Source organism: Lathamus discolor, chromosome 2 (assembly GCF_037157495.1).
Source record: "Lathamus discolor isolate bLatDis1 chromosome 2, bLatDis1.hap1, whole genome shotgun sequence".
Classification (NCBI taxonomy): Eukaryota; Metazoa; Chordata; class Aves; order Psittaciformes; family Psittacidae; genus Lathamus; species Lathamus discolor.
In genome coordinates, this window is record NC_088885.1 from 92,334,637 (window position 1) to 92,360,170 (window position 25,534).

At 37.7% G+C, this 25,534-nt stretch overlaps 1 protein-coding gene across 2 annotated transcripts in view; it reads right to left on the reverse strand.

Annotated features, from left to right (window-relative positions):
* Positions 1 to 2,944: 2,944 nt before the first annotated feature.
* The window catches only part of TMEM245 (transmembrane protein 245), an 80,145-nt gene continuing 57,555 nt past the window's right edge, over positions 2,945 to 25,534 (reverse strand). For both annotated transcript variants that reach the window (XM_065667748.1, XM_065667747.1), the window contains 4 exons: positions 15,419 to 15,519; positions 13,869 to 14,043; positions 11,145 to 11,339; positions 2,945 to 9,820 (listed from right to left, as the gene is read on the reverse strand). In XM_065667748.1, coding sequence (XP_065523820.1) covers positions 9,775 to 9,820; positions 11,145 to 11,339; positions 13,869 to 14,043; positions 15,419 to 15,519 — 517 coding nt within the window. In that variant the 3' untranslated portion in view covers positions 2,945 to 9,774. The remainder of the gene's footprint in view (positions 9,821 to 11,144; positions 11,340 to 13,868; positions 14,044 to 15,418; positions 15,520 to 25,534) is intronic.

Below are 25,534 nucleotides of genomic sequence, written 5' to 3' on the forward strand. Positions count from 1 at the left end.
ATGAGGCTGTGCAGTCCACTGCTGCCTGTAAATCAGTAACCCTTGTGGCTGGGTGTAAGTTTCAGAAATACACCCCTCTTGTGTTGAGCAGAGCCATTCTGTTTCCTACCACTGGGCACCTGTTAAATGCATTTCTTGTGTCTTCCTTAAGTCACGTTGCACTCACCAACCTGACCAAAATACTTCCCAGTGAGCATGCTCAGATCATCAGGAGAGTGGAACGAGTTCCTCAAAGAAGCTGTTAGGCTCTATCACAGCACAAACGGCAGCATTAATACAGTAATTTCAAAGATTACCTCATATAAAGTTAAAAAAATAAAGGAACTACATGCTATGATGGGAAATGTGAACTTCTTTGGGAAAAGTGATTCGCTTGGAGCAGCCCTGATACAGGATGGTAGAAGAAAGCTATTAATTATTTCACACAAAGCCATGTCAAAGGATTTCAATATCCTACAGTCAAAGGAAAGAATAAACTTAATGTTTCATTTGGAAGCTGAATTCATTTTACATTTGATATGTTAGGATTACATTATGTATTTCAGTCGCAGCATGAAATTCTATACTGCAGCATGAGATACCATCTCAGTGTTCTTCTGAACTGCTTTCATTTTTCATACTATTTTCTTTGATATCATTCACTGTGTGTTTGGATTTCTGTCAACTAGATACACTTGAATGTCTAGGGTATTTTTTTTCCTCAAAAAGCCAATTGCTATTTTTGAGAGTGGCAAAAGCCAAAAGACTGCAACTGCCCTGTGAACAAGGGACTTTACTGATCATGAGATTAAAAAAATTAAATGATCTTACCAAATGTTACTTTTCAGAGCTATTTAATTAAAAAGCAAAACTGAATTTTATCACTACAGCCTTCTGAAGCAGTAAGAATAAAAACAATTGAAAGGAATCTTTGGGAAATGTACCAGTTTCAGTGAAAATTTCTGGTTTTTTACAGACGGAAGGCATTGGCTGTATGTAGTCACTGTATAGTAAGATACTCCAACCTTACAAAGCAGATATCTCCACAGCTAACTGTCCAGGCCTGGAGCTTCATAAAACTGTCTCTTACCATCATCAGTCTACTCAAAATAAATGCACCTGAACTATATGCTTTTTTGACTGTACATACACATAAACATCCATAAGCATAAAAGAGAGTGCATTTTGATATACCAGACATGGCATTGATTACAGCAGTGGTTGGTTTTGGCCTCACTCAACAGGGAGAGGGAAGTCATGCATTACTGCTCATCTGGAGAATTTTAAAAAGATTAGAAACCAAACTAAAATAAAACTTTGTTCCAATTTATAACACATACAACAATAATTATTTCAGAATAGGTGAAGAAATGTAATCTATGGTGAAGACTACTCTTCCAGTTTTAGTTTCTACCACTTCCAGAAACCTGACAGATCTATCTTGCAACTAGACACCACCTACTTGCCACAGATTTCTCTTCACATTTTAAACGTTAACAGCTGAAACCATCTGATGGAGGGGCTTTCACCACCCTTTCCCCACCAGGATTTTTTAACACGCTAAACAAATTGCAACAAGCAGAACTGAGGAGAGAATGGAGGTGTAAGGCCTTCATAGTCTTACACATATTCAGTGACAAAGTGACTCCTCAAAAATGACAAAGGAGTTGAACAAACAGCAGCCCCGAGTAATTAAAGCTGACTCTGCTCTGAGGCTAAAGGAGAGTTGTAAGGTTTATTTCTTTTTAAAAGAAGGCCATCGGGAAGATAAAGAAATTAAGCTCCAAAAAAATCTACTACAGAATAAATATCTGTACCAGAAAAACCTTCGCTTAGATTAACAAGTCAAATGAATTCCCCGAAGAATAAATTTGTAGTCTGGAAGGATGGTATCTTACAACGAAACAATTATCTTGTAAATTAGATCACTCGTCATGCTCAAAAATACACAGCTAGTGTAATTCTTTCAGTACATTTTTTGCCGATGTATCTCCCAGTAACTCTTTTGTACTCTCTACCCTTCCACCCCCTAAATATTAATGATCTACACTGTACATGCAACCTCCTGAACGGCTCTGAAAGAATAGTTGAGACTGAGCAAATAGGCTTCACTGGTGCTACATCCTTATAAAGCTTTATCTGCTGTGGGTGCTGAACAACTACTCATTTTCTATTAATAAAAACACTGTATCTGCACATTAAAACCACTAAACCACCCAAATGAGAGCAAAGGAGTTCTCGCAGAAGCACACGTGCTTTGAGCTGTCTCATTACAAATGCATTCACTTTGGTTCCAACTTTAGAGGAATTCTGAGCCTCTTAGAAGACCAAGACTGCCCCAATTTAAAAATAAAAAAATTATTATGCTACTGGCATTAATTGCTGAACCTCCCCCAGCACAGATGCACTAAGCAAGGTTTGATCCCTTTGGAGAATGAAAGGGATGTTAGCTAAAACTGACTGTGCTGTATGAATCACTTCAAGGTGATGAGCCTGGTCACAGAACAGTGAGAGGGATGAAAAGTTGAACATCAGCCATTTCTCTCTCAAAAGGTGTGAGCGCTCATGCAGGGAGGATTTGATCACTTTTGCTTTATAGTCAATAGAGTGATCTAAAATTATGCCCACACACTAAACAAGCATTTCCATTTCAGAGAGTAAGCCATAATGGAAGTAACTTGAATTACCTACAGCTGCCTCATGTAAGCTTTTGTGGGGTCTGGACGCATGGCTGTGGTACTGCAGGCAGTGTAGCCAGTAGCCAGATGTCAGCTGAACCATAATTACTGTTGAGGCCCATGCCCTTCCTTACCCAGTGGGAGATAGCTTCTCTCAGTGAAGTAAGTTATACACAGGGTCTACAGATCCACTGCCATGTTTGTCTGCAGCAAACCTGTTACTTCACCGGATCAGCTGCAGCCTTTGTGGTTCATTCCAAAGATCCCACCATTCAAATTAAAGACAGTTTTCTTTACATTAACAGCATTTTATTTCAAAATATATTAACCATTCTGTGCCTACAAAGGACTGCCGTGTGAATACAATATTAAGTTAAAAGCTTCTCAAACCTGCTACAAAAAAAAAAAAAAAAAACCATTTTTATTAGGAAGAGGACTGTGCATACAATCAAAATTATTTAGTTTAAATACCTCTGCAGTCCACACAAGCACTTCTCAATTTTAACTCACATGTTTTGTCCTGCCACAGATGGACACAGGGGTTATACTTTCAATACCATACATGCAAAACCAGGTACCATACCAAAACCAATTGTGATAACACCAATTCTGAACATAGTTCCACTCTGAAGATATATCACATGTACAATTAAAAACAAAATTTGTGTCAACAAACAGTGGAAGTTATTGCTCCAGATTTCCACAGGTCCTGGGTTGGAATGCATGCTTTAGAACCCACGTTCCATAATGCAAAAGATCTGCTGGTGGGTTTGAGTAGGGTGTAGCCAGTCTTAGGACATGGTGTCAAAGCTTTCTTTGGATTTGGTTTGGTGAGATTTACCAAAGGGAAAAAAAACCTTCCCTAGTATTATGAACAAAACATCAAACACCAGTTAACATACATATATATATATATAGATATATGTATCTGTATAGGTAAACACCTAACTATTAGTATAAAAAGTTGGTTTCCAACAATCAGTGAAGCATAGAAAATTCATTTTAAAGGTAACAAATCTGAACAAATTGTATGCTTGCAGAACATAGCAGTGATGACAGATGCTAGAAACTGAAAACATTGATCTACACAGACAGGAAGTTATAAACATCACAAAAATATTTTTTACTGATACTTGTTGAAAAAGCTTCAGTTTACGGCAGAGACTGGCAGAAAGGGGCCAAAAATGTGGATTTTGATTCTCCCCAACCCCTGCCCTTATGGCCTGGATGTCAGTTTTTAAGCTTTGTGAACTTTTGTTCTGCGGCTACTTTTTGGCTTTGTGATTCCTCTTGCATTTAATCTGCCCCAATATAATAAAAAGTTACTTTGACTTTAGGTCCTCATTGGATCATTGTATGTAACAGTCAAGTGAAAAAAAGTGAGTCTAGGAAAAGAAATTAACATTTTTGCTTCACACCATCATGATGAAAATTCTTCAGATACATGTGGATTTTAGAGCACTCACTCTACGAGCTTACAAATGCTTCCTGCTGCAAGCAGATATACCTTTATTGCTTCTAACCCAACTCTACCTTGGTATCATCAGTGCTATATTCAAAGAATAATCTTTAATTCAATGCAACATGAATTATGTTTATCCAAGTCCATCCATATGCAGAGTATATGAAGGATGCATTTACTTGCCAATTAGCAATTCCTTCCTGAATTGGACATACCATTTCAGTACGGACATTCAAAGCATGCTTTTCAGGTCCTGGAATCCATCCCAACAGAGGATGAAGCAATACTCTCATGTACTTGTATTAAAACAGATTTGAAACAGAATACTAGACGAGGTGTGGAAGAGCTTAAAAGAATAATGAAGACATTATTTCATGACCCATAAATTTTGGCAGCTCTTTAGTAGATGTGTGCAAATACTTCCAGGAAGAGTAATCACTTAGCAATGTATTACTACATGTAACAACAGCTTTTCCCAACTTTATATTAACTACAACTAAACAGTTCAAGTCACCCTACCAATATTTGCTTGGCTTTCCCCCAACCTTTATCAAGTATCAATTTAAGAAAAATGTTGCTTGTTTTCACTATAGACAGGCACTATTTTGTTCTCAGATATCTTAAAAAAGACAAAACTTCAGTTGTCCGAATAGGCTAGACATTGCTCGTATTTATGTAATGCTGTATATCAATATATACATTTACAAACCCAATGTAGAATCCCTGAATATGCTCATCATTTCTGACTGTTTGTTAACAGTCAATTCTAGTTTTGTATAAATAGAAATGAGAACTGCCAAAGTACACTTTATAAAAAGTGTAAGAAATAATGGCAAGGGGAAACCCTTTGAAATACAAGCCAAGACAGTTTATAAAAATGATGCATCCATGAATTTACGAGATGTCAGCTGTCACTCAATAAACATTATTCAACTGGGAAACCAATTTTCTCTTGTAAAATTGAAAACTTCAAGGCAAACAACTGCATCTCTAGAAGAAGAATGCTACCTCCACTACTGGACATAATGAATACTAACTGCAATACTAACACCTTTCAGCACCTTCTAAAGGAAGTTGTGGCTGTTTTCAGAAGTAGTGTCCACAAAGGTGGTGCCCTCTGCAGAGACAAACTTAAGCCACGATAACATGAACACAATGTGTGAATAAAGGCAGTTGTGAGATCATCTTCTACCACAGATACAAAGCTACAAAGTCAGTAGAATAATGGTATTTTCCAATCTTTAATCTATCAGGTCCATAAGGGAAGGCAGCACTCTGCAATATTCTGTCACCAGTATAGGGATTAGCAGCACAACAATGCTGCTGCTGCTTTCACTGGGGAACAATTTTACCCACTTTTGTATTTTTTGGCTTTCTGAAAACAAACATTTAACGCTGCAGCCATACACCTATTTCAGAAGTTACACTGATACCCACAAAGTACAATACTGGAGACAGCATCCAATTTTCCTACACAATGCTTTTTTATTAATTAAATGGATTAAAGACTTCCTAATCTAGTAATCACTGACAAATTATACATATCTTCTTCCTCAAAGTCTTCAAGAGAAGCCACATAGTCCATGAAATCATCAAGCCTACATGTACCCCAGATGAGCTGCAACTACATACCACTGTACATTAAAGTATCTGACTGCTGTCTCTGTTATTAGATATGTGGGTATCAATTTATGAAAAATGGGTATTATATGCATAACGTTAAACTTTATTTTTTTTTTAAAAAAGCAGTCTTCAAAATAAGCCATTACTGCTCCCAACTGGTTGCGGAGCATCTGTGCTGAAAGTTACCATACTGCAGTTAGGCTGGCAAAAACAATGTGTGCCAGATTCTCAACCATTATAGTTTGCTGCTTCATGTATTCAATTAAGCCAGTATTTATAGCGACCCAAAGTTAACATGCTGGGCTGTAAACTGGTACACATGCATTTCTGCTAGTTCTGCTATAGCACAGGAACATTCAGCTAAGGTACAGAAGATGGGGAAAGGTGAAGTTTGACTCAGCACAAGAAGCAGTTACCACTAGCCCTTTGGCACTCCACTACTAGCAAGAAGCCTGATTAGCTAAAAGAGAATGATGAAAACCATCACAGTTGTATTTCACAGTACCGTAAGACCACATTGTCTTGGTTTACTACAAGCATTCCCTTCTGAATTCTAATTGGTTTTGTTCAAATCAGTTTTGTTCAAATTAGTTTTGTTCAAATGGAATACTGAATATACTAAATACAAGTAAATACCTGCTCCTGGAATGATTCTTTACAGTAAAGCTGAAGGCCACCAACTTCTTGCCTTTAAGCATTATGACAAGATGGTCTCTCCTACGAAAACTGTACTTTAATGCCACTACAGAAAAGGGGGTATGAGGAGTTTCCCATCCTTTTTTTTTTTTGTAAAACCCACAAGCCATCTAAAAGCTTATGCCACAGAGCTGCTGGCTGCTTTTGCAGATGAAGCAATATAACCAGGAACTGGCATGTTACAAAGACCGCAAGTCAAAACGACCAGTTTGATTATTTTCACATTAATCTGAGATTGATCTAAACTAAACTGTTCTTAAAGAAGCTAAGTCTTTTCTGAAAAGAATACAGATTGTTAAATATGCAAGGACAAATTCTTCCATTTCTGCTGGTAATTACACACTTAAACCCTTAAATAATCAAGGTCTGCTTTTTCATAAGATAGGATTTTGTGGGTTTTTTTTTTTTGTTGTTGTTGAGGTTTTTTTTTTAAAGCATGGCAAAATCCAATGAATATTTCATATTCTAAGAAGGTATTATTGGTGGTTTTGTTCCTTCTTTAAGACAGTATACTGTTTCTGTACCACCACTGAAGCATACAATCGGTTCCTCCACCAGGCATGGCACATGGCATGAGTTCCTTAGGCTACATTTACTGAGAAAGACTGTACTATGGATAGCTCTTCATGGAAAGTCTTAGAAGAATTTGAAACAGGAAGTGTCAATATGAAGCCTCATGGCAAAGGAGGGAAAACCAACAAGACTACTTCAGATACGAATTCTCTATACAAAATGGTTTCTCTTTATGTTGGGAAAGGCACATTTTATAACAAGAACATATCTTCTCAGCTGATTTTACTGATTTGCCATTACTGAAGCTGTGTCAGAAATGCCATTTTAAGTTTTCGCAGCAGAGACCTTTCTTTGATTTAAGGAGGTCAGGTGAAGCGGGAGGGACAAAAGAAAACTTAAAAACAAACAAAAGAATGCTTTAAGATGACATTCTTAAGTTACTATATTGAGCACTATAGCAATCTGAAAGATTGTCTCAGAAATAACTAGGATAGCAAACGTGGACAATACAAATGTCTTGACCAGTGAGCAAAGCAGAGCAATGGAAAACTGGAAATACATTAAAGATGCATATTTCTTGCTAGTATTCTTCTTTAAATGCTGTCTGCAAGAAGCTATAGTGAGAACACAACATTTCAGTGCAAAACTGTGAACTACAAAGTAATATAACAAAGACATTTCCCAAGTATCACAGTATTCAAGCTGGTTAGAATGTTGCAGAAACACTTAGGGACACCCTCGGATTCTTTGTCATCCTCCATCCTAGCCAGCAGCAATCCTAAGAATGCATTTCATTGAAGATTCTACATAAGCCGCAAAACCAAGTAAATAAATAAGCACAGGACAGTAACTTAGTTCAAGCAATATATCCTTCCTATTCAGTTAGTTGGAATTGATGTGTAGGTCTTTCAGAATTTAAAATATTAAATGGTATGTTTCCGTATTTCAATGACTTGAGTCAAACCACTAAATTAAGCCTGAGTCTGTCACCCAAACACATACCTACAAATTTGCAGGTGTAAAATCATCATATTCAAACCCCCTCATTTAAGCATAAAATTTCAGTGAAACTGCAGCAGTTGATTTTGAGAACTATAGGAGTTGGCTATTTGTGTCTTAATAGGCAGCCTGTATATTGCAAACCTACAGCAGCCCTTCCTTGCTTAGGAGTACTGTCCAATTCCTTTCTATGGCAATGTATTTCCAAAAACAATGAAAAATACATGCGGTATCATTTAAAAAAGAGCCTTCCAGATCTACCAGCACTTCTGCAACTCAGTTAATACAAACACCCACATTACCAAGAGCTGTTTGTACACAAATCTTAGATATCCTTATCCCTAGATAAGAACAGATTTTTGCTCCAACAGTTGCATTACCAGCAATAATAAATGCAAGACTTGCCTGGATCTTGTATAACTCTTTATCAATCAAACTCTGACACAAATTGAAGAGACATTACTAAAACTGGAAGGTGGTTCTTTGGTTAAGCATGTGTGTCTGCTACTTTGTACCCATGGCCCTCACTGTATCTGTGGAAAAGCTGTTCAAACATGAAATTTCTACCAAACCCCCTACTTCCTATTTGCAGGAAGGATACATTTATAAAGATCCATTGTGTCAAAGTATTTTTCAACAATCAATACAACAAGCCTTAAATGTCACTAAAACTGCACTTTAAGCAAAACTACATATGAAAGAAAAGCACTAGAGGAGTCTGATGCTGTGACCTAGGTAACTTCATGAATTTAAGAACTCCATTTATTATTGGGATTTGTCTTAATATATAAGATATATCTTATTATGATATTTGGCCAGGGGCCTACAGGGGAAAAAAACCCAACTCAAACTGAATTAAACCAAAATTCATGCTCTTTCCCCTTCCTCTTTGGAAATAAATTTGTTTGAAAAGTTTGAACTCTGCCACAGCACTTAAAAAACAACATTCAACAATCCCCATTCAATTTCTTCCTATTACTGGAAGCAGATGTGACTTCCAGATGAACAGATGAGGTACATTACCCCTGCCTGAAACATTTAAGGTCTTTGATTAAGTTTAGTTGACCAGATGACTCCACTGGGATGGTGGGTAAACAGCAAAATACTAACAGATTTCACTGAAAATAAGGAAAAGATTCAAACTATTTAAATAAGTCTTCCTATTGCACTACGAGGAAAACTCACATTTAACAATTTGCATGTCTACTAATTTCAGGAAAACATTAGAAATATTAGCCTCTAACAACATTAAATTTCAGTGCGTATAGTGTTATTATGAGTTACAGATGATGGTCAAAGCCTCTAAAGAGAGGAGCAGCAAATAATTGTACTCTACTTTCATTTATCAATAAGTGGTTTACACCTTTTTTTGCCACCAGATTAACTGAAAATAAATTATTTTGGAATTAGCTTTCTTTAAAGCTACTACAATTTAATAACACAAATAGCCCAATAAATAAAGTCAAGTTAGTCATTTTTGCAGACATGGTTACTACTCCAGTGGATATACCTGTCCTCTTAACTATTCTTTTTATGAAGACAAAAGTCTTCAAGGCTTTCAACAAGGCAGCTGAACTGTGTGTTGGTATGCAAAGCCATGGGAAGTAGACATTCTCTCCTGAGGAGGCAAAGTGCACAATAACGTAAGGCCAGCTCAAGAAGTTTAAGAAGTACTTTCTGTTAAAACCCAAGCTATGCTGCTGTGCTTCTGTGTGAGCTGCCCCTAGGCACAGCTGGAACGGGACAGAAGGCCATGACTGTTGGGAACTCCAGACAGAAGACAGTGATTTTCTTATGCTGAAGAGATGCAGCACAGCACCTTCATCACTCTGCAGCCATTTTAATCTCTTCAGGACTCTCTCTAGATGACCTGGGGGGAGGCAGGATAAAGAAAAAAGTAAAACAAATCTGTTCAGTGATCTGACCTAGTTTCCTACAAATTAAACAGGAATCAAATACACACGCAATTTTTTCTGTGTACTTTGGGAAGCTCTATCTATGCAATCTTGGAACATAAACTCTACAAGTCAGAGACTACAGATAGGTCCAGTTAGTATTTTTCCTCTTAAGTTACCCATATGAAAGATGACAACATTATTCATGTGAATAAAGCAAAGGATCATTTCTGACAAGCACAGAAACCTCTTTAAGATGTATGTATAATGAGCTAACCTATGTAATTGAACAAGACAGCAGAGACACTAAAATGGCTACTGTCATTAATAACTTCACAATATGAATTCCAACTATAATTATTCAACTAGGAGTTTATTCAGCCCGTTCCTTAACCGTAGTTTAAAGATATACTTCCATAGAATCATAGAATCATAGAATAGTTAGGGTTGGAAAGGACCTCAAGATCATCTAGTTCCAACCCCCCTGCCACAGGCAGGGACACCTCACACTAAACCATGCCACACAAGGCTTCATCCAATCTGGCCTTGAACACCGCCAGGGATGGAGCACTCACAACCTCCCTGGGCAACCCATTCCAGTGCCTCACCACCCTAACAGGAAAGAATTTCCTCCTTATATCCAATCTAAACTTCCCCTGTTTAAGTTTGAACCCCTTGTCCTGTCACTACAGTCCCTGATGAAGAGTCCCTCCCCAGCATCCCTACAGGCCCCCTTCAGGTACTGGAAGGCTGCTATGAGGTCTCCACGCAGCCTTCTCTTCTCCAGGCTGAACAGCCCCAACATTTGGTAACTTCAATCAAGAGATTACTCAAGACCATACTTTTAATAGAATAATGCAATATAATATTATCTCATTTGTAAAGTTCAAGTATGCGTATTTAGATTTTACAGTACAGTAACACAAAAATGCTGTTATTTATAGGCAGGCCTTTTAATAATAACGAGTACTGACTACTAGATAGCCATTCAGAATAGTTTTACACAGAAAAAAGGATGTTCCATTATCTCCTGAACTTTTTGAAAGAGCCTTTCATAAGAAGCTAAGTGACATTAAACAAACATTTCAGGTTTACAAGTTCAGGTGAGTATTTTACTTTACCATCATTTTTATTTCTAGAATATGGGATAGCTGAATCCTCTCCAAATACTTCAACAGGCATGTACACGTATATGCATGCTCATATATAAAACTCAGGCACAGACTCTCTTTACCTATGTGTACATATGCTGATCCACGTAAAAACGTAACACATACATGTAACATATTTATAACTTACCGGTAAATCTGTAATGGCCATGCTGATTGTGATGGAGTGGGCACTGAATTTGTTGGACTCACCAACATGGCACTATATATGTTGGAAGCAACCACAAGTATACAAAGTAGAATTGGTCCTATGATGGCTCCTTCCAGCCCCAGGTAGTATGCTCCACCAGCTACTGCAAGACCTGTCAGGTAAGGATGGCCACCTCTGGAATGATGGTGCAAAAAGAACAGAATTAAAGTAAGAACAACAAACAATACTCTCAATTATGAAATGTGAATTAATCACAAAGTTTTATTAAGCTTAGAAAACTACACAGCTAGCTATAGATACCGTAGTTTCACTTATCTGCTGTTTGACCAACAGCACAAATATTCCAAGCTGTATTCTGCGTCCTATTTGCACAACAGATCAGTGCATTGTAGCACATAATGCTGGTAAATATCCACAATGGAGCAGCTGCTTTATAGACATCTGCTGAAGAATGTCTGAAGGAGTTAATGGCAAAAACATTTCCATTTTGAAAATGGAAAGATGATGATTACAAAGACTGTTCATGCCTTATGGTCAAGAATTGTTAAATTTTAAGACAACTAGAAACATGTACTACGAATGCCCCCGAGCAAACACATTAATCTACACTATGATAGCAACTTGCATTGCACCTTTCAAAGAACAGTTAGCATACATAGTCATGTCTTCTCATTTTGTTATAAAACACCCTCTCAGACCGAGTGTTTGTTATGATTAGGCTTTTCATGTTTTCAGATGAAAAATAAACCCAGATTTTTATGAACATATTTACTGGAAAGCTGGGGCCAATGGAGCTTTTGGTATGAGCTATTATGGCAGCAAGTAAGCCATGCACTGTTCTTTTCCATGTTATCAGTTCGGGTGCACCACATGAATCCTATCAAGAACAGTTACACAAAACCTGCTCATCATGCTTAATCTTTGTAGTTAAAATAATTATGCTAATATGGAATTATATAAGAAAAGGTACAGTTGAAACTTAGCACCCAATTTTCAGGAACTTACTCTAAATTCTCAGTCTAATGGAGTGAAAATACCAGCTAGTACAGAGCTCCAGCAGTCTCAGCCAGATTTCTACTATGGTCCTGACTTCTATTCAACTCCCCCACTGGCAGTCTTTGCCTTCATCGCAATTGTGTGTGGAATGAGACCTGTAACATCATATACCTCAATCATATCTTACCTAGATCCAATTTAACCTACTGGTAATGCCAGACTGCTTTTCTGAGGGGATTGATTTCTCCAGCAGTAGACATATGATTCATTTCTAAACTTTATCCAGCCTTTGCATCAGTTTAAACATTCTTCTGGCTAGTTTGCTAAATTAAACAACAGATCACCCGATGAAATAGGACTACAATATAAGTTTAATGCATTTGGAAAACCCTGCATAACCTAATTATAGCTATTTAAAATATATTTAATCTAATCCACAAGACAGCATGATGCTTACTGTTCTGTTTAATGAGAAAAATACAATCTTGCTCCACTGTCAGAAAATCTATTCCTGCCACATGTATTTTCTGGACAGTACACAGAGCCTGCATCCCCTACAGTCAAAAAATGTATTCCAATAATAAGAAGAATTATTGTCTGGTTAAATAGCTACAAGCCTTAAATGTATCTACAGTTTATTGTTGGAAAAAAAGTCCCAATTTGATTATACTTCACCCGTTAGCTTTAATTCATGCAAAAGAACTAGTGTCACAGTCAATGAAAATTAGTATTAATATTGTACGTATTATCATTAGGTCTCTCTGTTCAGTGTAATCATATCTGGTGAACAAAAATATTAGTTTCTAACAACACAGAACTGAAGCACTTAATGTCCTTATTCTACATTAACTCTACTGTAATAAAAATCAGCACTAATGAAGGACTAGTACTGGCATATAACTAAGTCTGGACCACAAAATCCTCAATTCAGTTTACCAGAATTATTTCTGATGATCAAGACTGAAGCAGTAACTAGAGGAGTAAAGCTTTCTATCTGTTCTGTACATGGCTGTGAACACATCTTGCTCTCCATAGTTTGGAGTTCGTTTTTCTGTGTACAATCTCAAAGCTGAAACCAGGAGACATTTCATGCCAACAGAGGCAAACACCTAGCAAGATTTTTCAAGCAATCCATGCCTACATCCCACAGCAGGAAAACAGCACTGGCTTCTGTCTCTGCAGAAGCCTATCTCCAGTTCTGCAATTTTATCTGTCTCAACACTTTTAAAGATCAATCCATAATCAATAGCCTTTTACACCGGGGTGTGGTGACACAACACAAAGGCTGGTTTCAAACAAATCCTCACATTTCTCACAATCCAGTCTGAAAAACTGAAGTGTTTTTTCTCAAGTCCCTAAGTAGCTTTTGGATTTCTTGTTTGTTCTGCAGCATCATCTGGCAATAGGTGAGGTAAAGGAAATACTGCACATCTCTAGTCAATGACTAGATAAATTTCAAAGGCATTTTTGGAATTTGCCAACCAAAGCAGTTGATTTTGCTGACTTCGAGAACAAGTTCACAACTTCAAGTGACAAAGTCCACAGAAAAGAGGTCTCACAAAGTAAAGGCACTTAGGAAGAAAGTCTTCTTACTATAAGGTGATTCCTATGCTTGGAGACACTGTCTGCATGCTTCAGAAATTAAAGTGTCAATAATCATTAATCATTTTTACAATACTAACTTTAAAAAGCCTCCAATGTACTTACCCTGATATATCTGAATAAATTGCTGTATCTACAAAGTAGGTTGGCAAGAGGTGAAAAACCAAGAGCAGAACGGCTTTGCATCCCTGTCCTTGCACAAGCCACAAATCTAGGACTGCAGGGACGGCTGCCCAGTATGTCCCCAAAAATGGCACTGCTCCAAGGATTGCTGCTAATGCTAGAGCACACAGAAGCAAAGGTGAGAAAAAAAACAGATCAACGTATTTCACAAATACATTTACAGTTAAATTCTGATGCTTCTGCCACACCAGTAGTCCCACTTCTATCAACTGTTGTAAATAAGATACTGAAGAAGTGCTGCATAAAGCTCTCGGTATTTTATAGCTGTTGTTTAAAGAAAAAAAGAAAATTATGCTATTCCTCGTACCAAAGAGCTTCACCAACTGCCAGTCATAAGGAGTTACTTCCAAAGGAGGCACCAATTCAGAAAAAATGACAGTTATAAGCAGTCATACACATTTCAAACTTTTATATAGCTACAAATTATCAACTGTATGCAAGAAATCATACAAGCAGAAGTCTCCTTGTACTTACCACATCTCCTGCATTCAACCATAATAATGCAGGTAGGACTGCGAAAAAACACACAAATATAAAATCCATGACACGTGTTTCTGTATACACATGTGTACACACAGGCGTATGCCTTTCTAAACATACAAATCATACAAATACCTGTTGAAATCTGAAGTGATGCAGTACTGCTGCCATTCTAATTTAATGCAACAGGATGAACATAACATGAATAATTAAGAGGTTTTTTCTCTTTTTTGGTCTCATTAACCAAAAAGCAAAAACTTCTAAGATTTCACATGCAGCTGAAAGAAAAAGAACAGTTGCCTTCTAACTAGGTATAACGACAACCAATGCCTTTTAGTAGTTGCACTTTCTAACAGAGCCATTTCTTATTATCCTGGGTTTTATTGCTTTATGACTTTCCTTCTTTTTCCCTTGTACATGAAGTTACAGCATTTCACATTTACTATTATTAGATTATTTTTAGTGGAAGAGAAGCAAAAAAGGAACAGAGGAGAAGATTTTCCAGTGAAAACTGTTCAGTCATTTCTAAACCTAAGATTAAAGAACAAAAGAAAACCAGAGGCTGGTAATACAGTCAGGCAACAGTACTGAGAATAAGCAGCACGCCTCCATCATGCATTTTCATGATACCACGTCTTCCTGAATTTAGGCATCTTGAAAAATCGGCACCTGTCAACTACAGAAGAAACAAAAAACAAGGCATGCAGAATGATGTTAAAACCTGGAAAGACTTGGACTGAACAGAAGGGAGAATTACATCCTGCAAAAGGAACAGACAGGAGAAGTAAAATAGCTGGTAGGGGACGTGCTGTGAAAACAGAAAAAGGCAAGGCACAGGGGTAGGATAGCAATCAGGGACTTCCCTCTGCACATGGCCACTCCTAAAAATAACTTCAAGACTAATCTTATCAGCAATATTTAACACACTTATCTTGTACAATATGTATGTAATCATATTATCTAAAAATAATTATAATTGTTCAAATTCTTACCAGATGGTATGAAGACTATGTTAATCCCAAATATAGTGTGAGTCAGCCAAGTGTAGAGTCCATAGAACCCAGCCATTTTGAGGGAAGCATCAAACACACCTCTAAAACAATCAAAGAAACTCTGTTAAATTTTATCGGCAATAAGATTCTAGGAACTATAAAGATACACACAAGCTGGTTTTGAAAATTGCAAAGCCATTAATGCCACAAATAACACAGCTGAAAACAACTTCTGCTGCACTAAAGACACATTTGTTCCCACTAAACCGTTATGCTTTTGTCAAGCCAACTTCCACCGCCTTGTTGGTCTCTTAAATCTTAGACCTGTCCCATAGAAATCCCTTTGCACTATAAAGAAGGTATCTCAATTTCTGAAACTCTTCATTGTTGACACCAAGTTTTCAACATTTTAATGCAACTTGTCAGGTCCTTTAAAAAAAAAAAAACAGAGAAAAAAAAAACAAGCATATCCAGAACAATTTGTTAGAAAGAAGCATTAAATCTATATTTTTTGAGTAAGTCTTTTTCCTATCAAAAAACCAGGAACTGTGGCACAAATACATCTCAGTTGTCAAAAATGTAATAATATCCTTATATGTTATATCCTTAAAATATATAAACCTGTCCTTAAGTATCTCCTTACATTTCCCATAAAGGTGTTTTCTCTACTGTAGTAAAATTAACAGGGTCTTAACAACTTCTATGAGAATGCCCCCAAAACTACACATCAGCATACAGGAGGTGAAACAGGCCTCTAGCTTGAAGCAGGTAAATGAAGAATCAGCTTCACCTGAAATTAAAATATGTATCTACAACTACAGGAAAGACTTACTTTTAGTCAGTTATTTAAGGTTTTCCCTCAGAGACTATAAAAGAAGGGAAGACAGTCTCATTATGTTAACCAAAAGAAAGACAACAACCCAAAAAAAAGACACCAAGAGTCAGAGAAAATTGCTGTGAATTTAACTATGTTAGGGTATAACTGCAAAACTGTTTCTCATTCATAAGGAAACATCCAAAATTGCCTAATTTACAGTTTTCACATTTCATTTCTGACAAGCATCATTTTTTTTTTATCCTTAGCTGAATTTTAGTCAAATTTAAATTCAAGTTCTGCCATGTCTTTTGCTGCTGTAGTCATGCAGCTTGTAAGAAAATTTTACACTGTTAAGACCATTACTCATTACAGATGCACTAAGTGAGCAACAAAAAAATTCATCATGAACCACCAGGGATGGCCTGGTTTGATGTCATTCTGGAAGTTGATACATAAAATATTTTAATAGCAAAAAAGCATGTACCTCTGAAAGGCGTAGAACAGTACAGCATCTCTCTAGCTCCTTGCATCTAGCACAAACAACTAGTAAGCTGAAAGGAGAAGGCATTACACAGCACTGAGCAGCTGTGAGGTGCCAGTGGTCAAGCAGAAGCGAGGAGGCTATACCTAATTTCATTTTCCTCCCCTCTTCATCTTTCTCTGTCTGTTTCAACTAGCCAGAAAAAAAAAGCACAGGGGATCCTAATTTGTAGCAAGTGTGGCCCAAGAGAAGTCCCTTAAGTCTCTGAAGACTCATGTTTGTTACTTCTGTAGGAAAGAAATTAAGAATCATCCCTTAAAGTCTCTAGACCGAAAACACTAACCAGAACTTTCATCAACAGCATGCTTCCGCTACTCTGCATCTTCAAGATGATGCAGCATGCTAGTGCAAATGCTAAATGAATTTATTACCCTCTGTAAAATGCAGACCTTCCTGAGGCAATTAGGACAGTAAATCCATTCCATCTCTTAACACATTATTGGCATACATGCAGCTTCCTTTTATATACAAGAGTAATTGTATGTTCCAGAAATCAGAAAATCCAATTGCTGCTCACGTCTCACTTTGGCACTGTATCTGGATGAACCACTTTACCTGCAGGAACTGTCATCTGCAAATGTGTAATTTATGAGCACTTTGGTGTAAGGCATACTTACACATACATATTCCATTTTACTAAGCTTTGAAAAGCATGTAAAATAATAAACCACAAAAGAGGACAAGGGTCATACCTCACACTATTCAGATTAAAAATGAAGAAATTTCTGTAAAATTGCCAAATGTTTCTGCATAGCTGGCCTAAGTATTTTTTGTTGTTAATTTTCTTTCTACTTCGCTGAGGAGCTAGGTAGTTTTCTTGTGGATTTCAAAAGGGAAAGCACCACCTCTTCATTTTATGGGTTTTGTGAGTTTTACTGGATTTTTTTTCCCCTCTTTTACTGATCTCCCATAAAAAGTCTACAGCTTCCCCTCTGCTTTAACTGAAGTTTACATTCATCTATGTCCACCTGAATTCAGGTTCACTTCACAGAGCCTGCAGGCAAGGTCTGTTCACCATCAGCAACACAGTGAAATTTCAAAAATTCCAACCTAAGGCTGCAAGAAGCCCAGGTGAAAGGAGCTCTTCAACCCACAGTATTCATTTTCTGACCTCAGAGTTAATCTGATTTTCTGCATCTCTCTGTTCTCCAGAGCAATGGAGAAAAGCAAAGCATATGGGCTTAAATTATGAGAATTGGAGTTTCCAGAAAGATTAGAGAAAGCATATAATAAGTTCAGAAGAGAGTTACTGGTTACTATGCAGAATTTATAATGAAGGCATATTGACCCTGGCTGCTGAACAGGCATTAGGGTAAAAGCTAGTCAAAAGTTGTATTTGTCTTTGGAAATGTTTGCAAGAATTAACATTTCCTTAAATACCCTAACAAAACACTTCATAAGCCACACAGCAGTTTACAGTCCAATTAAAAGACAAGTCTGGTAACAGCAACACTCTAGGCCAAAAATACTATTAGAAAAAGACAATTTCACTCCTTTGTCACCTTCTTCACACAAGTCATGTTTGTTATTCTCCCATGTTCTCTAAGTAGACATTACAAGGATTGTACCGTATCTTTGTTGCAAAGTCTTCCTGTATACAGAGCTAACTAATTCGAATTGATGCTGTAAGCAGCTCCATTCAACTTCTTCTGAAAATCATAGAATCACAGAATCATACAGTAGGGAATCATCACAGTTAGGGTTGGAAAGGACCTTAAGATCATCTAAAATAAAACCCTTACATCTTAAAAGTAGAGGGTTCAAGGGTATAAGGGCAAATGCAATGCATTCCAAACTTCACAGCACAGTTTCACAATTTATTTCAAACCAGGTTAATTCAAAACTGTCACAAGAAAAGAGCCCTCCCATTCCCCTGCTCTTGAGCATTCACATTTCTGCCTCAGATCACCCTTGCTTTGTGACCTGACAGGATGATCTCTTTTACGTGCCATGATGTTATTTACAATGAATTCACCTAATAATTGTTTTTTGCTGGGTTAGTTTTAACTAACCAGCTCAGCTCTCTACTACCCATCCAACTCCTAGAGCTATGGCATAAATAGCTGTGCTCCCACCAGGAAAGATGCCAGCACACTTGCAGCTGGAGGGCAGGGACTCATCCTTGGACAATAGCGCTGCCTTATTCTAACAGAATCTAACAGCCTCTGCCACCATAACTTCAAAACCAAGTAACTCATTTTCTTCCTTCAGACACCACCAAAATCCACTGCAAAGATGAGCTGCCACTGACAATCAAAGGACAGCTATTATCTCAAAAAGGACTGAAGTATTCCGCTACAATGATCCCCCAAATTTCAAGCAATCACTGGGAGAATGCTGACAAATTAAATGACTCAAAGGAGTCCTTTTGCAAAAAAACCCTTAAGCTGTTGACTCTTTAAGGGTTCTGTTCTTTCAGAAATAAAAAAGACCCTCATTATTTTTCAGTTTCAAACTATACAGGAAAATAAACAAAGGGCACTAGGACATATTGCAGCTATGAATAAAGCAGAAGTAACAGTAAGTGTTTCTTGACAGAGCAAGATCATCTCAGGAGCAATATAAATATGCAAATAATTCTCAGAGATGACTCCATGACAAGATTTCAACAGTTTTGCTGTTGAAATTAATTTCTCCTTAGGAATGATACAACTGAACAAAGAGAGGTAACAGCTCCAACATACAGAGGCCAGCAATGACACTAATCAGATCAAGTGATACAGTCTTGAACAGAGCACAGGTCCTTGAGATGCTGTAAATGATGCAAATATTGCACCTCTCAAGGAAAGACAGGGCTCCAGTGAATGTACAAAAACTTCAGACCTTTGTCCTTTGGCTAGTCCAAAGGACACAGCAGCAAAACAAGGCTTGCTTCTCTAACACAGAAACATTTACATTTTCTGAAAAAGAACAATTAACATTTAGTCCAAATTGTAAGAAACTCTACATTTGATTATTTTTTTGCAATTCAATTGCATTTGATTTTTTTTATTTATAATATCCGTAATTATTTTTAATGACTATTTTGGCATGTTGCAGTCACACAGACCACATAAACTTACAATTATTCTCCTGAGGAGCATGTTTGAAAGCATTAGTTACTTCTGAATCAACTGTTTCTAACATTTCCGGGGTTGTTACCAGGAGCAGGCCATAATGCTTACCAAGTGCAACACCTAACTTTTCTTAAAATGGTTCTTGGAACATAACGTATGAAAAACCAAACTAGTCCAGACCAATGGTCTGTCTAGCCAGCATTCCATCTCTAGTAGAGATCAGAAGCAGACATTAAGACAACAGAAGAAATAGGACAAACATATTGAACAATCCCCCTGAACATTTTTCCAGACTCTTATTTCCACCTCAGGGGATATCATAAACCCTATGCAGGCTGTCTGAATCACAGAATCATAGAATAGTTAGGGCTGGAAAGAACCTTGAGATCATCTAGTTCCAACCCCCCTGCCATAGGGGGGGATACCTCACACTAAACCACATCACCCAAGACGCTGTCCAACCCGGCCTTGAACACCGCTAGGGATGGAGCATTATTCTTAGCCCTGTCCAATTCTGCAAGTTGCTGCAGCTTCAACATTCTTTGGCAGGACCTTCCCCATGTCAACTGCCTGTTGCATGAACCAACACATTTTTCTGATTTTTTAAACCTTCCTTTTAATGATCCCAAGATTTTAAGCCGGAAGAGACCATGAGGAGTCATCCTTTTCATCCTTTCATCCTCAGTCATCCTTTTCACACTGGTTCTGACCTTGCAAGCCTCATTTATGTAACATCCTTTTTCCAGGCTGAAGAGTCCTAATCAGCTCAGTCATTCGTCATACTGAAACTGACGCTTAACTTCATTTTTCTAATCATTTATGTTACACTCTTAGCTCTCTGAGATGCAAGAATCAGAATGGCATACAGTAATTCAGGGGAGAGGCAAACCACAGATTCACACAATGAAAGTAATACTGTATATTTCTGTTGTCTGAATCTGTTGTAACAAATCTTAATGATTAATATACCTGCAGAGGTCTTTTAAGTATAACCAAGCATTGAGCCAGCATGCCTACCTGAAAATACAGCTCCCAGGTGGTAACGAGACAGCACAGAGGCCATCCGTTTATGTGTGAAGTTAGGCTTGGTTTTCATCCTCATGCATCAATTTCATCTACATGGTATTTCGTAAGTCGTTTTATCCCCCAGCAGAAGACACTGCTGTCTTCTAACTGAATTTATCTATAATCCTGCTGCAATTCCACAATCAGCCCTTACCTTTACTAGATCAAACTAGTTTACCAGCATCAGTGAGGCATCCCTCGCTACTTCTTTCCCAAGGCAATTATGAATAGATGCAATAGCAGAGGTCCTTACCTCAACACCATCATTTACTCCTGCCCTCTGTTTCTTATATTTTAAATGATTATTTATCCATGAAGAAACCTCTGTTATCTCATCACTACTTTATTTCCTTGAAAGTCTTTGGAAAGAGATGCTGTAAAATGCCTTTATGAAACTTCAGTAGAACATAGTAGACAGGTCAACTTATTAGTGGCCTTGCTTGCTGACCTCTTAAAAAAAGCATGAAGAGTGTCGTGGTTTAAACAAAAATCATCCATAAATCATGCAGTCGCCCTCTCACTCCCCCCCTTCTTGCCCTCCCCCTACTCCCAGAGGGACAGAGAGGAGAATCAAAAAGAGTGCAGCTCCCACAGGTTGAGGTAAGAACAATTCAGTAACCAAGGTATAACACAAATCACTACTGCTACCACCATTAATGATAATGATAAAGGAAATAACAAGGGAAGAGAATACAACACCTCACCACCAGCCGACTGATAAGTTGCCCAACCCCACCTGACTGAGCACCGACCGATACCTCGTCCAACCCTGCAGTCCCCTAGCCCTTCCGGGTACCTCGCTGTTACATCCTGGGCATGACATGCTGTGGTATGGAATACCTCTTTGGGTCAGTTTGGGTCAAGTGTCCTGTCTCTACTTCTTCCCAGCTTTCCCCCATCCCTGGCAGAGCATGAGGCTCAGAAAGTCCTTGGTCAGACTAAAACATTTGTTTTATCAGCTCTGTTCACAGGCCGAAAGCCAAAACACAGCTCTGCACCAGCTACTAAGAAGGAGAAAAATGACTGCTACTGCTGAACCCAGGACAAAGAGTAAGGCAGACTTCTCTCTGTGGAAACTCCAACTAAATCATATTCACCAGGTGCTGGTATGTTCTTAACTTCAGTGCTTACTAGTTGCACTGTACTGATGCTCAGCTGACATGTCTGTACTTCCCGGGCAGAAAAAGAACATTCCTTTTTTTAATTTTGGCCCTGAGTTCAGTTGGGTGAGTCAGTCTCATCCACTCTTAGTAATTTCCTATTGCCCATTTTCTGTCTGTTTCTTCTACAACCTCTTATACAGCCACTGTAATTTCTGATTCTGCTGCAGCTGGCCGTAAGAAGGCTTTTACAATGTGACTCCCTCCACTCACCTTCACAGCAACAAACAACACAGCATCCATTTACCTCCCCCCCCTGCAACAGCCCTATGGTTGCTGAGTATTCTTGTCATCCCTCAAGCCTTCCTGACTGCTTCTGGCTCCTGCTGCATATGGAAAAAGATGTTTTGGTTTAACAGCATTTTGTGGAGCTTTCAGCAACTGAATCACCTCCCCTCTGCCCTCAGCCTATTTTTATTTGCTGAAGTCGATGATCCTTTTGTTTTCTTCATTTAGCTAAAATGGCAGCTTTTTAAAGGATAGTTTCTCATTTCCTTGGCCTTTGTTACTCTGCTGTTCAGCTATACAGTCAGTCTTCCCTCTTGCCTTGCTCAAGCCTTTCTTAGCTTTCAGCATGCACTGGGCACAGTACATTGAACATTTATTATTCTCCACACCACTTGTAAGGACACAATTCTTTTAGAGCCCCATTTTAGCCTGAAAAGTGCATGAATGAGAGAAACAGCTACCTGGACTCAATAAAGCTTGAGATCCATTTCAGTCTTAAGAAACTCCCAGTCTGTTCAGATTTTTGCTATTATAAGATTATGAATCACAGGCACAGAGAAGAGGGCATTCTGATTGCTTACGCTGGTGGAGTGAATAAATAATGGATTAACCTTATAATTTGTCATAATATGACAAAAAAAGTAAAAAGCTAAAGCTGTGATGTTAAATCTTTAAAATGCCAGGAAATCCTGCAGTTTTATATTGGCCCCCATGCTGCTTTTTTACATTACAATAAATATGTATTTTAAATAGCAGAAATCTATCCAAGGTTATAATAATATACACTCCAATCTTACCTACACACAAAAAGAGTTATTTGATATGTGAGCATACAATCCTGCAATATGTTATACTAAAAATAAGTATCCCTTTATTATTAGAAAGGCCTGGTAAAAGACCTCTTCCCTATACAGCCAACATTTCTTTCAACAACCTTTGTCTTTCCATCCCTCCCAGTTACCTTCTAGGCCTGCCTTAGAAGCAAAGAGAGAAACTAACTGGCTGAACCAAATCTGAGATGCAAATTAAGTGTCTCTGGTTTTACTGATACAGTCTATGTCACACCAACTAAACTTTAATTTAAATACAGATTATAAGTTCTGACATACAAATAACTGTTTTAAAAAGTTGGTGGTGTAGAAGCAGCAGCTTATATATGTAATTCGTAAGTGCAATATGCAATTAAAGGACTAGTATCTAAGACACTATGTAGTTACAGTATTCGTAAAGAGTGTGGGCAAATGTGCACATACACAGCCAACCCACATCCTCTATGTGTTTACAGACACCTTCAGTCTTAAACTGGACAGTCACAGAATTACAAACTACAAAAATGCACTGACAGAAACTGCTGTTAGAATATACAGAATGCGCCATCTGGAATATGAAAGCAGCAAACAGCAGAATACTGGCACTGCCTCACATAAAACAAGGAAGCCCTCAATATCCTGTCAATGTGTTTGAAAATACACTTGCTATATACAATGTGCATGGCACAGAGAACAGACTGTTACAGCATCTGATTATGCACTTACATAATCTCATGAACTAACAGTAATAAACTGTAAAATTCCTACAGACTTTGTGACATCCTTGACCCAAATTATGTGTGTACAATAATGAACATTTTTTCACAGTTTCAGCTAAATTCGGAAAAAAAGAGTGAGGATTAAGCATGAGCAAATCCATTATTTTCTGAAGTATTCTTTGAATTAGTCTTTAACTTTTTAAAATCATTTGTATGTAAAGCAATACACATACAGATGTGTTTAGGAAGAACTATTCAGTATAAAAGAAAAAGGAAATACCGGTAAAGGCAAGTCCTTTTTTTTTTTGCATAGGACAATATTTAAGACTAATACAGTGCTACAAGCGAGTCATATGGTTATTGGGTTATTGCTACTAAAACATTCAGCCGATAAATACGACTATCTGTCCCACTAGGATAATCAGGTTACAGTTACTCTGTTTGGTTCTGCAAACGTACTGAAACATTGCAGCATTTCTTCTAGATTTATAGACTAGACTATACCTTTTTTTTTCCTCTCCAATAGCTCAGTTGAAGCTTTCCTTTCCGCCACATAATTAAAAAGCATATGTTATTCCCAGTTTTATACTAGAAAATTATTTCATTAAAGCAGAATAATTTTCATTTCTGTTCCCATCTCCTAACATATGCAGTAAGTAGAGCTTATAAAATTTCAGGAAGGTCCTGTTAAATGCATTCCTGTGACAAAGGAGATTTCTGCAAGAGATACTCTTGCTGCTAAAGAACATACACTGCATGCAAAAGTTCAGTCAAAAACCCAGTCAGTTAACAGTTGTCTTGGAAAAATTAAGCTGAAAGACATTATTACTCTTGCAGTAAAACAAACAAAATCACACATTTTGCTTTTTTCTAAGCATCAGCTTAACATGCTGGAAGATTATTGTTTTCTGTGGGAATTGTATCACCATCTCATTTTCTCCACCACTACTGCTGGGGTGCCAGAGCAAACCAGCTAGATGCTTCAACAGCTTTTTGTTTATTTGCTTGTTTGCATAGTAGTTCATTTTAGATCTCTTTAAATGTTAATAAATACAAGTTGGAAATGCATTAAGAACCTATTTCAGCCATCAAGGCACCATAGGTTTTCTTCATACTGAATCTCTCTTTGACTTTCTGGAAAATTTCGGTTAAGAATATGATTACTGTGTCCTCTTTAGAAACACCCAGTATTTGAAATTACTTTTATATAACCAATGAAGAATCTAATCCAATTTGAGGCGCACGTGGCAAATGAAGAAAATGAAGCAAATAATGATAACCCTTCTCAAATTGAAAACAAACGGTACTCATCTTCCTGGCATTACAGAACAATCTTCCACTAACACGTGTTTCAAGACATTTCTCAAAATACTGATCTCGGTTTAAGACCATTTCACAACGTCAACTAGGCCCCACCAAAATTGAAAGCTGCAGTAACTTTAAGCCACAGCCATACCCGTGTGCATGCACTCATGTGAAAGTATCGCACACACTAAATTGCACTGAAGCCGTGAAAACATGCAACTTAGTAATGTGCAATATCTCCACCAGAGCAAGCAGAATGGGAGCTTCAGGGAAGAAGGGTATGGTGCATTCAGGAAGAGAACGACATGCTGCTCGGGGAAAGGAAAATGGTTCAGGCAAAGGTGTGCATGCCACTACTTTGGAGACCTGTGAATTGGAGGTTTATAGTGGTTCATACATTCAGGGAGAGAGGCAGG